This window comes from Suricata suricatta, chromosome 1, assembly GCF_006229205.1.
Source record: "Suricata suricatta isolate VVHF042 chromosome 1, meerkat_22Aug2017_6uvM2_HiC, whole genome shotgun sequence".
NCBI lineage: Eukaryota > Metazoa > Chordata > Mammalia > Carnivora > Herpestidae > Suricata > Suricata suricatta.
The window spans coordinates 154562767-154576540 of NC_043700.1; the positions used below are offsets into that span (position 1 = coordinate 154562767).

Below are 13774 nucleotides of genomic sequence, written 5' to 3' on the forward strand. Positions count from 1 at the left end.
GACCGCGGGGCCGGCGCTCCGGGCCGAGGACGGGGAGCACGCGGCGGCGGTCGGCCAGGCCCGCCGCCCCTCGGCCGAACCGGGGAGGGGTCGCCGCCTGAGGGGCGCGGAGGCGGCCGTGGCAGGCGCGAGGCTGCGCCGGGACGTGCCGGAGACGTGCCCGGCCCTGTGGCCAACGAAGATGCGGGTAAAAATAGCCTCCGCCCGGAGCGGGGAGGCTTCCCCGACACCAGCCAAGAAGCCGTCAGCTGTCGCCTGGGTGCCGGCTTGCGGCCACTTCTTGTGTCTGCCATCCCCGATGTGCAGACATCAGGTTTCTCCTCCCGTTTTGGTTTTAGAGATTTAGTCACCAGTTTAAAACTGCCTCCTGTTCAGTCGGTGTAAGATTTTTTTTTTATGCTTTATCAAGTATTTCCTGATCTGCATTGTAAGCTTGTAACTTAGAGTAGTTTAAAAGGCCATTTTCCTCCCCCAAACAAGCTCTACATATGCATAAACCTACAGGCCCATGTTACATGTCATTGCAAGGGTATTCTGTTATAATAAAAATTATTTTCATAGTCACTTTTCTCCTAAACTGTTATTTCCTTTACCAAATTAGGATACGATAGTTTCCTTTGAAAAAGTCTCATTCTTCAATATGTTGGAAGAAATAAATGCAAGTCAAGTTGTCAGGATTCTGGTTTTAGAAAAGACCTTCTTGGGGCGCCTGGGTAGCTCAGTCGGTTAAGCTTAAGCGTCTGGGTTAAGCGTCTGACTTCGACTCAGGTCATGAACTCCTGGTTTGTGGGTTCCAGCCCCGCATCCGGCTCTGCTGACAACTCAGAGCCTGGAGCCTGCTTCGGATTCTGTGTCTCCCTCTCTCTCTCTGCCCCTCCCCTGCTCATGCTCTCTCTCTGTCTTTCAAAAATAAACATACATTAAAACATTAAAAAAAGAAAATAGAAAAAGACCTTAACTAATTGACTGCTTTTAGAGACCTGTTAGAGACATATAACCGGAACAGACATAGAAGGTAGAAGACCTGAAATCTGCCTTCCAGGGGCTTAAAGTCAGACTGCCATGGAAGCGCAGAAAAGTCAGCTAAAGGGGCATGCTACAGATCTACCAGTATAAAATCTAAAGGAATGAGTGAAAGTAAACAGAGGCAAAGGTTCCTTGACTTTCCTGATTTCTCTCCTGATTTTTCAGCTCTTGTTTCAGACTGTTCCTTTCTCATCCACATCACTTATTAACGGTCTGGAGTTGCCACCAAGGTTCTAATCTTGCTTTACCCATACACTGGGCAATCTGACCATTCTTTAGTCTCACTTTAGAGTTAAGCATTTATGTCTCCAGCATGAACTGAATTTTCCACAGGCACCCCAAACTCAAAAATATGCAAAACTGGATTTCATCATATTTACTATTAAAAGGGCTGCTGGGTGCCTGGGTGGCTCAGTTGGTTAAGCGTCCAACTCTTGATTTCAACTCAAGTCATGATCTCACAGTTCATGAGTTCAAACCCCGCATTGGGCTCTGCTCTGACGGCGTAGAGCCTGCTTGGGATTTTCTGTCTTCCCCTCTGTCTACCCCTTCCCTGCTTTCTCTCTCTCTCCCTCTCTCTCAAAAATAAATAAATAATACTTTTTAAAAAGGGCTATTAACCATCCATTCACTTGGTTAACCTAACTAGAAACTTGAGAGCATGACCAGTTTAAGGGAGTTCAGAAAGGACCTACACCTGGTTTAATGCTCTGCTCTCCAGGTGTGATATTTGAACAAAGTTCACATTTTTGTTTTCCTCTGGATTCCACTCCTTGCATAGCAGGTCTTATCTGGGAGTCACCTTAGATCCTTCTGTGTCACAGACAGCCAGTCAGTCACCAAGTTCTTTAGTTCTTCATCCTTTTTTTTTTTTTAATGTATCTTATTTTGAGAGAGAGACAAAGAGCGTGATTGGGGGAAGGGCAGAGAGAAAGAGAATCTGCACCATCAGCCCAGAACCCAACACAGGGCTTGATCTTACAAACTGTAGGATCGTGACCTGAGATGAAATCAAGTGTCAGAAGCTTAACTGACTGAGCCACCCCAGTGCCTCTGTCGTTCTTCTCTTAATGCCTCTCCCCATCATCTCTTCACCTAAAGCTCAGTCAAGCCCTCCTTTGGACTGTTAGAAAAATCTGCTGCTGATATCCTCATCTCTAAACTCTTCTGTTGCCGTTCATTGCTTTTTGGCACATCAATTTGATTTTGTCGTGATGCAAATCTGGCTATATCAGTAGCCTATTTTAAATCTTCAGTAGTTCCCCATAACCTTCAGGATAAAGTCCATTGTTCTTGGCATAGTAACTTGTGTCCACTCATTTACTGGCCCCTACCCACATCTCTCACCATTTTTTTGCCCCATTTCTGTATTGGTCCTTTTCACCGTCTGCAGAAACTACCAAAATTGGTTCACACTGAGGTGACTTGGATTCAAAGTTCCTATGCTGTTCCCTTTGCCTGGAATACCTTTCTCTGCACCTTTGCCTGGCGGACTCGTAGTTACCCTTCCAGAATTCAGATGAAATCTCAGCCTTTCTTAAAAACCTTCGCCTGATGCCCCTGCTTGCCAAGTAGAGTTACCTTCCTCGTGTGTACCGTTTCAGTAATGTGTTTGCTACTACTGCACTTGCCTATTGAACTGCCATCATTAGTGACATGTCAGTCTAGTGTCCCAGCCTGTGAGGAAGTCCGTTGAGGGCAGGGACTATGGCTGGCTTGTCTTGGTGGTCTGGGCCATGTGGTATATAGTAACTCTTCAGTAAATTATCAGTGTATCAAATTGAATATAATTACATAAATTGGCACAGAAAAGAATGCCTCCCAGGAGAGGTCGGTTTTGCCCTCTCTCTTATGTAGACCTGTCTGCAAGCCCTGACTTTTAAGTTGCCCCTCTGTGAAAATTAGAAGGAAGCACACCTTCCTTAAGGTATTCTGTACCTTCAGCCCAAACACTTCCAAAATGCACATTCAGCTCTAAGATGTCTTCAGTGTCAGTGTGTCCTCCTAGGTGTTGTACCTCATCCAGACACACAGCCTACACAATCATTCATGGCAAATTGTCTTGTAAAAAAAATCTGGTAGTAGACTGAGTCATCCTCTGTAGAGCCTTCCTTACCACTTTGTGGGATTAAAAAAAATTTACCCGCTGCATGACTCACAATGATTATTCCCATCCTTTCACGTTTTCCACAAGCCCTTACCCAGCCTGCTGCCTCGGACACCATCATAAAATTCCCGTAGCCGCCTCCACTCTTTCTTGGCAGATGGTCTTGCCTTTCCCATCCCAGAGGAAGAAGGCTTGTTCTCTCTTGGGCGTGAACTGTTTCATTGAAGCCTACTCCTCTGCATCAGTTTCTTTCCTACCTCCTGAAGGGTCTCATTTCGTGCATTATCCTGCCCTACTCTGAGACCTTTGGTCTTTGCCCCTCTTGGCTCTTCCCTCTGCCATCAGATAGACAAGCCTTTCCCCAAATTGCCCGGGGGGTGGGGGAGGGATGAGGGGAGGAAGACTCAGCAACAACGGAAGCACAGTTTTCCTCTGACAGTACACAGTTCTTTAGCTGTGGTCTTCTCTCTTTCCTCTTTTCTCTTTCTGGACTCAAAAGTAGATCTATACATGTGGCGTCTTTTCAGACTGTTTCCTGCTTACCCGTTTGCTACTCAGGAGTTCATCTTTGAAAGTCACCGAAGCACTTCTTGACAAAGCAAGCTCAGCAACAGTGCACATGCTTGGGTCTCTGACCATTCGTTGTAGTCCTCATTTTCCACTGTAGCTGCACATTTAAATTATTCCGAGACTATGTCCTCGGCCCTCCGTTCTCTTTCCTATATACTGGTTTTCACAGTAAGCTGATGCATTCTTGGGTTTCATTTACTTCGCGGCTAAGGATCTCAAATCTCTGTCTCTAGCCCTGACTGACCTAATACCCTCTCCCAACCTCCCCCTTGCCTTTGATTCATGTGGTTATTTCTCATTCAGTTTAAGTGCAACATATGTAGAATCTTCTCCTTCCTTCATTCCCCATATTTCCCAGTCACCATTCAGTAAACATGGGGTTTTTGAAACTGGATGCAAATTCAGTTAACTCTTCTCATGAAGTATGTTTTTATTTTTTATTTTATTTTTATTTTTTTGTACTTTTTTAATTTGTCCTTTTCCATCTGCCTTAGTTCAGGCCCTCATTACCCCTAACCTCCATTACGACCACATCCTCCAACCACCTATTTCACTGATTTGCCTGTTTCCTGTCTCTTCTACCAACACCCACACATTTAGGATCCTGAAATGTATGCCATTTATGTTCATAAACAGAGGGAAAGACTGGAATTTGTACCCAGTAGTCCGGGAATTATCCCAACCTGCCCTACTTGGCAACTTTCTTCTCCCTACAGGTAGGGAGGGAGCAACCCAGGTAGGAGGAGGTCAGGTAGGCTCTGACCACCTACTTCCTATTTCCCTGAAGCAAACTCCAAGCCCTCCTGTGTCTGCTCTTGTTGGGCTCCGTGGCACGTGTTGCCCATAGTATTGATTTTGGCACCTGAACATACAGGATACTTTACTGCATCACTAACTGTTTTATGTAGCCAAATAACATTTGTAATATATAGAGGATAAGGAGCCTGTCCTGTATTTCTTTTGTATTCCTATTTGTGGTATTAGTGTTTAAGCATAAAATGTTTACTAAATGCCTATTCAATAAAACAAATTGTCTCAGAGCTCTAAAATATATGTAGGTTGGGCAGTATCCGTTTCTATCCATTTTGTGTTTGTGGTACACTACCAAAAATGTTTTTCAACAATAGTCTAAGTTAGAGGCTCTCAAACTTTTGTGTCTCCAGTTACTTTTATGCCCTGAAAAGCAACTGAGGATCTCAAAGAACTTTTGTGTATGTAGGTTATGTCCATCAATATTATTATATTAGAAATTAAACCTGTGAGGGGCGCCTGGGTTGCTCATTCGGTTAAGCGTTCGAATTTGGCTTAGGTCATGATCTCACAGTTCGTGGGTTCGAGCCCCGCATCAGGTTCTGTGCTGACAGCTCAGAGCCTGGAGCCTGCTTCGGATTCTGTGTTTCCCTCTCACTCTGCCCCTCCCCCACTCATGCTCGGTTTCTGTCTCAATAATAAATAAAACCATTAAAAAAAAAATTAAACCTGTGAACATTTGAAAACACAGGAATACACAAGGGCACATTCCATTGGCTGTTAGAGCAGTGATGTCATCACATATCATTTAGCCTCTGGAAATCTCCACTGAATATTCACGAAAGAAGGAGAGTAAAAAAGGTGAAGAACATCTTGGTGTTATTTTGAAAATAGGTTTTACCCTTCAGGCTCCTGAAAGAGTTCAAGGGGCTCCTCCAGGGCTCCCCCCTGCCCCGCCCCATACTTTGAAAACTACTGATATAAGATAGTATTATCTTTAGCCATTTGGGGTCATAAATAGCAAAGTGTGTCAGATTTTGCAAATTCTTTTCCTATAAGTGAAAAAATATATATAAAGAAACAAATCATTATAAGTCATTAATTAAAAAGAAAAGATTACCCAGTGTGGAATGTCTGTGTCACCTCTTTTCCCAAATGAGCTAGCTGTGCGCTTTGGTGACAATAGGACTATTCAGAGCAGAGAACAGAAGTGTGTTATCAAGTAGTCACACTAACGGTTCTTCTCTACTAGCCCTCTAAGCAAAGTAGTGTCCTGAGTTGGAGCCTGCAACTCAACACCTTAAAGTTCATTTATGGAAAATACATCACGAACCAGTTCGGCTCTCTTTAGGTAGGAATCTGCACTTCGTACATCAGTGCATCGTCGAAGGGAGCGGGTATGGCTGTTCCATTGTGTTGTATTTTGTTTTCAGCAAAGTTCCAACGGTCCCGTAAAGAAGTCCATGCGTGAGAAGGCCGTTGAGAGGAGGAATGTTAATAAGGAGCACAACAGTAATTTTAAAGCCGGATATATTCCAATTGATGAAGATCGCCTCCACAAAACGGGCTTGAGAGGGAGAAAGGGCAACTTAGCCATCTGTGTGATTGTCCTCTTGTTTATCCTGGCCATCATCAACTTAATTGTAAGTACATGCTGCGGAATGGTCTTGTGTGCATTACCACAGGGAACTTGTCAGTGAAATAATGGACTTTGTATAATTTCTTGTTGAAGCCCTCTTACTTTCTGCTTTTCTATACATGTTTATCTCCTAAGGGTTTTTTAAGATGCCCCATTACCCTTTACAATTTGCACAGAGAGCCCCTGGTTTGCTTATTCTCCAAAATAGGATGTAACAGAATCCCGTCTTCCTGACTTCACAACCAAGAGCTCGTTTTACCAGATGTTTCTTCTTCTGACATAGACTTTGAAAGACAACAGGAGCATTCGTCTTTTAAATACTTTTAGAAAAGACCCACTGGCCCTTTCTTTTTTTATTTACTACGGAAGTGTAGTTAGCATACAGTGTTTTATTAGGATCAGATGTACAACGTGGGGGTTGACAGTTCTGAACATTACTCAGGGCTGACCGTAGGTGTGGTCACGTCTGTCACCTCACAACGGTATCACAGTGTTATCGATGGTATTCCTCACATTGTACTTCTCATCTCTGTGACTTATTTTAGAACTGTAAGTTTGTAATTACTGAGTTGTCATCAATGTTACCCAGTATGCTAATATTGCCATGTATTAATTTTATTTAAAAGGAAATGTTCATGGAGAATTTTAAAGGACTTAACTTTTGAAAGGGTAAAGTCAACTTGGTAGAAGAGACCTTTGCCACCATGCCTTTACTGCCTTCATCTCTCCTAAAAAATAATAATCCTTTCTGATTTCATTCAGCTTTTCCGATGCAAAGTCCTACCTCCTCAACTAGATTTTAAAATTCTAAACCCTTGTTTGACAGTAAAGGGCTATATCTTATAGTCTTAAGTCTCTGTTGGCAAAGAATGAAAGGATGTGGTTGGCCAGTTTACTCTGAGGACGTAGCATTTTGCCTTTTCCTAAGACACTTGCTTTTTTAAAGAAGCCTTAATCCAAGGTTGTAACTACCTAAGGGTTAAACTTGAAACCCTCTGGCATGTGTGTAAATGACATTTTCAGAGGGTGGTTTTTGGTATATCGAAACTACTGGTCATGAACATGGGCTGTAACTGTTCTAAAGTCACTCCAGTTACTTTATTTTTGACTTCCAGGGCTTTTAAGTCAGCCTGTTCTATTTTATGTGTATCTAAATCACTTGTGTCTAATTCTTCCCTTATACTGAAAAGAGCTGGTACTATAAATACCTTTACTAAGAGCACATATTCTGAAATTCTTTTATTTTATAAATTTATTTTATTGGAAACTCCTGGTTAAGATGGCAGAATGAACACTCTTTTTATTCCCATCCCCTTTAAAAAGCTCATCCTGAGATGACAATGTCAAGAAACAGAAGTATCTGGAAAGAAAGTGAGAGGCAACTGAAATCCTAAACCATAATATATGTAAAGACAAAAAAGCAGGAGGAGAAATGGCAAATGACTTATCAGAGAAGAGAAACTGCTTGTGTGTACGTGAAAGTGCCTCGCAGAATCATCGGGATTGCCCCAGAATTGGAAATACAAGTACCTTGAAAAGCAGGAGTGAGGCAGGAACGGAAAACAGCTTGTTTGAAAACCCAGTAGAAGGAGCCATGAGATCCCTTGCCTTCCTCACCTTTCAGCCAGCAGTGGGACCACTCTGCCTCCTCACCCCACACAGTACGTCATGGAAGGGACCGGACTCTTCCTGCCTGAGGATGCAGATGTACAGAAGAGGGTAGGGATGGTTTTCCATTCCTGAAGCAGGGAAGTCTGAATCCTGAGCGCTGAGACTGTTTCCCAGCTCCCTCTGTCTCCTATCCCTACCCTCTATCTCCATCTCCCTGGCATCAGGCTCATGTCCCCCAGGGACAAGATGCAACAGCCCTCTCTGGAGAAACGGAAGCATCTGGAGAAAAAAACCTGTAGATATTGACACTTGGTAGGTCCCAGTGAAAAAGCCACCTCATCTCGTACCGTGAAGCCTGTCTACCACAGGCCCCACACACACAGAGAACTTTCTGTGCACTTTCTTAAACCTCACTGTTAAATATGAACACTGAGCCACCAGGGATCAATAGATTTTTTTGGAAAGTTCCCAGAACTGAAAAAGGATGGAGACTAAAAACACCCAAACCATAAAGAAAATAGGAATTCAGGGAGATAGAGAAAAAGCGATGAATGACAGAAAACCTAAAAAACTAAACTTCAGAGAAAGAAGAGTATACTGCATCCATAGGACAAGAATAACATGCCCTTAAAAAGGAGTGATTCAAGAAAGGAAGAGCTGGTAGAAATACGCAGGGATGGATGGATGAGTGGATGGAGAGAGAACGAGAAAGATTGGAAGATAAAAGGAACCGTTCCAGAAAGTTCAACAAAATTAAAGAATCAATCGAGGAAGTGTAACACTCTGTTAATAGGGGTTTTAGAAAGAGAGAAGAAAGAACACTGGGAAGAAAGTTATGAAATAAATAAACCAAGAAGATTTCCTAGAACAGATTGAAAACTACCATTCTGGGTCCACTGTCATGCATAAGAGAGACTCACCCCAAGGCCATTACTGTAACATTTAAGAAAACCAGGGATAGAGAGAAGATCCTAAAATATTCCACAGGAAAAATAAAAACAGGTTATGTAGGAAGAATACAAAATCAGAGGCATTGGACTTCTCAGATGCAGCCCTGGAAACCAGAAAGCAAAGGCCTTCAAAATTCAGAGAGAAACTAACACCAAACCTAGAAATGTAAGTATCACGCTAGACTAGCAATCAAAGGTGAGGGCTTATAGAGGCGTTTTTAACCGTGTACACTCACAAATCTTACTTCACATAGTCTTTTTAAGGAGGCCACTGGAGGAGGTGCTCACCCAAAGACGTCACTAACTCTCGGAAAGCTAAAGAAGAGGATACAGGAAACGGTCTCGAGCATCAAAGACAGAAGGAAGTTCCAGCACAAAAGTGACGGAAAAATTCATAGTTACAGTTGTGTAACAGACCCAGGGGTACCAGTCAGATTGGAGCAAGAAGACAAGAGTTCCAGCAAGATCTCCTGAGACAGAAAACTAGAACCCAGTAGAATGAACTATCTGAGAAATTTGGGCTTTCAGGACATTTTACTGAGTGACATTTTACAGAAACATCAGAGGTTTTGAGAAGATTCAGTCAGGCTTTAAAAACAACTCGGCACACCTGGTCCAATGCTAAAGACAGACAAACGTAGACTCCAGGAGACATGGAGTACAAGAAAGGAACCGCTCTCTAAGTTACAGTATCTGGCTTAGGGCTGAAGAATACTTCTTTGCTCGTAATACTGAAAATCCTGAATATGGCTCTAGCCAAAACTTGAGATTGGGGTTGGGGGAGAAGATAGGAGATAAATTCTCATCTCATAAAGTAGGAAATTAATAGATAAAACCTAAAATTGATGAGTAAAGAAATAACATGTTCCTATTACTTAAAAATATGGAATTAATTCTAGACGAAATACCTTAAATTGTTAAAAATGGTTGTCCCTGGACAAGGCGCAGAGGGAACAGAAGAAATAAGAAACTGTTCTTTTAGCACTTTTTTTTTTTGACTCTTAGCTGTTTGCCTTGATAAAAATAAAGTTGGTTTCGTTGATAAGTGGAAAACCAATTGATGTGTTCGTATCACTGACGAGACATTTTGGCAATGATCGTTCCTGTTTTTGGCCAGTTATGTTAAATGTGTGTGACCTATTCACAGGGGTCCCATTTCCCTTTTTAGATAACGCTTGTTATCTGGGCTGTGATCCGCATCGGACCCAATGGCTGTGACAGCATGGAGTTCCATGAAAGTGGCCTGCTTCGTTTTAAGCAAGTGTCTGACATGGGAGTTATACATCCTCTTTACAAGAGCACAGTAGGAGGAAGGCGAAATGAAAATTTGGTCATCACTGGCAACAACCAGCCTGTAAGTTACCGCATCGGTTGAGGGACATTAGAGAAAAGTTCTTTGTAAAAAACCTAGTGTTGATTATTGGACATGGATATTTTCCTTGAGAGACTATCCATATGCGCATTTAATGATCATGTTGGTCTTAGAATCTATTAGTGTAATGCGCTTTCTTAAATCTTAATGTGGTAGCATTTTCTGTGGTAAATTAATTACTATGAGAACACAGAGCGTACTCTCTCCCCTCCACACGAGGTAACCAGCAAACAAGGCACTTTCCCAGGTCGGCATACCCTCTAATTTCTGAAAGGCTGGAAGAGAATGTGCCAGCCTAGTCCATGGCAGCTCATGCCAAGTGGCTGCTATAACATGGGTTTTCGTTGGAACAGAACCTCACGGAGGTGTTCTTCCCACCCCCTGCCCATCTGAGGCCTAGGTCTCTGTGCCCGGTGACTCACGGATTTGTGCAGAGCAGTGTCTGCAAACGAGCACAGAAGCCGTCATTCCGAAGACCTCTTTTCCCAAGTGGACGGAGAGAGGACAGACAGATGCAGTTAAAACTATAAAGTGTGTTTGATAATGTTCTTGATGAATCTTGGATGCGGTCTCCTTTGAAAGCATACTCATGATAAAGTGTTTTTCTGAAGATTGTTTTTCAGCAAGGGGCAACAAAGCTCAGTGTAGAAAAGAACAAAACTTCGATTACGAGTGACATCGGTATGCAGTTTTTTGACCCGAGGACTCAGAATATCTTATTCAGCACAGACTATGAAACTCATGAGTTTCATTTGCCAAGTGGAGTGAAAAGTCTGAATGTTCAAAAAGCATCTACTGAGAGGGTATGCTTTATTTTGTTTGCTTTCTTACTGGGAGAGAATTGCTGTCTGCATTTACGAAGCGGGAGGGGAGCTTTGCTGTTTTATGGCGATGTGCGAGGATGAATTCTGGAACGGTGGCAGGTTGATTCGTCCCAGATTTGTCATCTGGTCGTTGTCAAGTCTCGTGTCTCTACCTCAGCACCTAGAACCTGTGACCAGAAACCCTGGCCTTCCACAGTCCATGGTTAAAACTCCTGTTCCTCTGTCTCTGATACTGTCACCTTAATTTAAAAATGCTTTTAATTGCTTTCTTTTATTTAATTTTCAGATTACCAGCAATGCTACCAGTGACTTAAATATAAAAGTTGACGGGCGTGCTATTGTGCGTGGCAATGAAGGTGTATTCATTATGGGCAAGACCATTGAATTTCACATGGGTGGTAATATGGAGCTAAAGGCAGTGAGTATCCCGTAGGAGTTTTAGAGAATCATTAGATGTTTGGGCACATAAATCCACATGTGGAACAGTATGCACTTAGTAAAAACGGTAATGCAGCTGTATATTTTTTGATATGGAAAGATGTTCAAATTGGACTTTGAAGTGAAAGAAAGTTACAGTATGTGAAATATCTCATTTTTATTTTTCAAAACACATATGCATTTATAAAAACCTGCAGAGGTCTGCCAGAGTGTCAGCAGTGGCTAGCTATGAGTAACAGGCTAACAGATAACTTTATTTTTCTTGCTGCCTGCATATAGTCTTCTAAAAAATTTTTTTATATAATGATACCTGTATTATTTTAAAAGGCAAAAATAATCTTTTAAAGTTCGGAAAGAATTCTCAAAGTAGGAACTCTCAGTGTCCATTCCCTGAAGTTGTTGGGTTTTTACTTTTTAGTTAAAGATTTTTCACATTCTTTCATGAGTCTTATATCCAGTGATGTGAAAATCAATTAGCAAATGGACAAAATGTATTTTATTCACCCATCTATTATTAACTATAAAGGAAAAAGATTTTGCCTTTATTGCAGCTATTGAAATTTTTTGTTTCACAGATTATATCTAAACTTCAGTAAGTAACATCTCATAAGGGAGCCAGAAGTCCAAAAATGGTTTACTGGCTCACAGTTCTGGTCAAAGCATATTTATTCATTTATTCATTCATTTATTCATATTTATTAAAATGTCTTTGCCCACCTGCTATAATGCAACTTAAGTAAAACTAATTAAATTTATTTTACCAAGCATAGAATATGACAAAAGTGAGCTTGAACCTAAGGACTTATAAAATAATTCTTTCCTGGGGCGCCTGGGTGGCTCAGTCTGTTAAGCCTCCAACCTCGGCTCAGGTCAGATCTCAGGTTCGTGGGTTCGAGCCCCGCGTCAGGCTCTGTGCTGATAGCTAGCTCAGAGCCTAGAGCCTGCTTCCAGTTCTGTGTCTCTTTCTCTCTCTGGCCCTCCCCCTCTCATGCTCTGTCCCTCTCTGTATCAAAAATAAATAAAACATTAAAAAAATTTTTTAAATAATTCTTTCCGTTTATTTACATTTAATTTCACAGTTCTAGAAAAAACAAGCTTTGAAAAATTAAGTTCTTCCATTTTCATAAATAGCCTTTCTTTTGTAAAGCACATATTCTAATTTCTAAATAATAAAGATGAACACAAAATGTGTTTCTTGTCAGAAACTCAGTAGCGATTCTGAGTATTTTTTGCATGTAGTATGGTAAGAAGCCTTTCCTCTAAGAGAGTAGTGTTGAATGGTCACAGGGAGCCATTGTGTGCAGCACTGGAAACTCAAAGAAGCAGGTGGTGTGAGAGAGATGTGTATAGCCATTAGGAAGTTACCTAAATCTTTTCTTGTTTCCTATCTGAAAATTCTAACTGTTGTTCGTATGAGAAATATTAAAATACTTTGAAACGCACATAAACATGTTGTTTTTCCACAGCTAAAAACAAACCAGTATTGAAAAGATAATTAGCTTTATAATTCAGTTAAGATCAGTGATTAGTTTTTGAGTATATCGCTAATTGTAAAAAAGAAAAGTTTATCAAAACAAAAAAAAATGTTATCAAACTACTTTTAAAGAAGTCATGGCTTTAGCAGTTAAAAGAAAGTCAATTAAATGACCACAAGATGGCAACCTTGGAACAAAATTTCAAAATTCATCACATACAGATAGTATTTATACCAGGTGCAGAGGATCACTAGTCAATTAGCCATTTCCATTACTTCATAACCAGCTTTGTCTCACTGCTTGAAACACAGTCTGTAACCTGATCACTCTCACATGTGGAACTCCTGCTTTAATCTCTCCTCTGAGCTAAGACTCACACACCCACCAGCTGCCTTCCTACCTCTCCACTCCAGTACATAATAGGCATCTCAGATTCAACAAGTCTAAAATCTTCATCTCCCCCCTCCTTCCCCAAACATGCCTTTCTTTCAGTGTCCCGTCTTGTTAAATGGTGCCCATCCGTCCGTCAGCAAAGCCTCCTGGCTCTACCTTCAGAAGCTAGAGTCCGGCTCCTTTTCACCGCCTCCACTACCACCAGCAGCAGCAGCAGCACCCCTCATGGTATACACCACCCCCGCTTCCTGCTGCGCTGTTGGCTGCTTCCACTTTCGACCCGGCAGTCAGTTCTCTGTATGGCACCAGAAGGACCCTTTCTCAGAGATCACATCACTTGCATATTCAGATCCCTCCAAAAGCTCCCATATAACTCAGGAGAAAACTCAAAGGCCGTTCCCTTTCCAAACATGTCTGGCCCCTGGTTGCAGTCGACTCCCTCGTGCTCTCTGCTTCGGCCACACTGGCTTCCCCCTGTTCCTCAGCACCAGGCGCATCTGCATGTGTTGTTTCCTCTGCCTGAAGTGCCCTCCCCAGTTGCCCACCTGGCTTCCTCCCTCCTGTCACCCAGTTTCCACTGCACTGTGGCCTCAGCAGAGAGGCCTTTCCTGACTGTCCT

The 13774-nt window shown here is 42.1% G+C and overlaps 1 protein-coding gene across 1 annotated transcript in view; it reads left to right on the forward strand.

Annotated features, from left to right (window-relative positions):
• SGCB (sarcoglycan beta) overlaps nt 1–13774 on the forward strand; it is a 29184-nt gene that overhangs the window by 11588 nt on the left and 3822 nt on the right. Inside the window, exons 2-5 of the mRNA XM_029945852.1 lie at nt 5887–6096; nt 9822–10007; nt 10637–10828; nt 11136–11267. Of these exons, the coding sequence (XP_029801712.1) occupies nt 5917–6096; nt 9822–10007; nt 10637–10828; nt 11136–11267 (690 nt within the window). The 5' untranslated portion in view covers nt 5887–5916. The remainder of the gene's footprint in view (nt 1–5886; nt 6097–9821; nt 10008–10636; nt 10829–11135; nt 11268–13774) is intronic.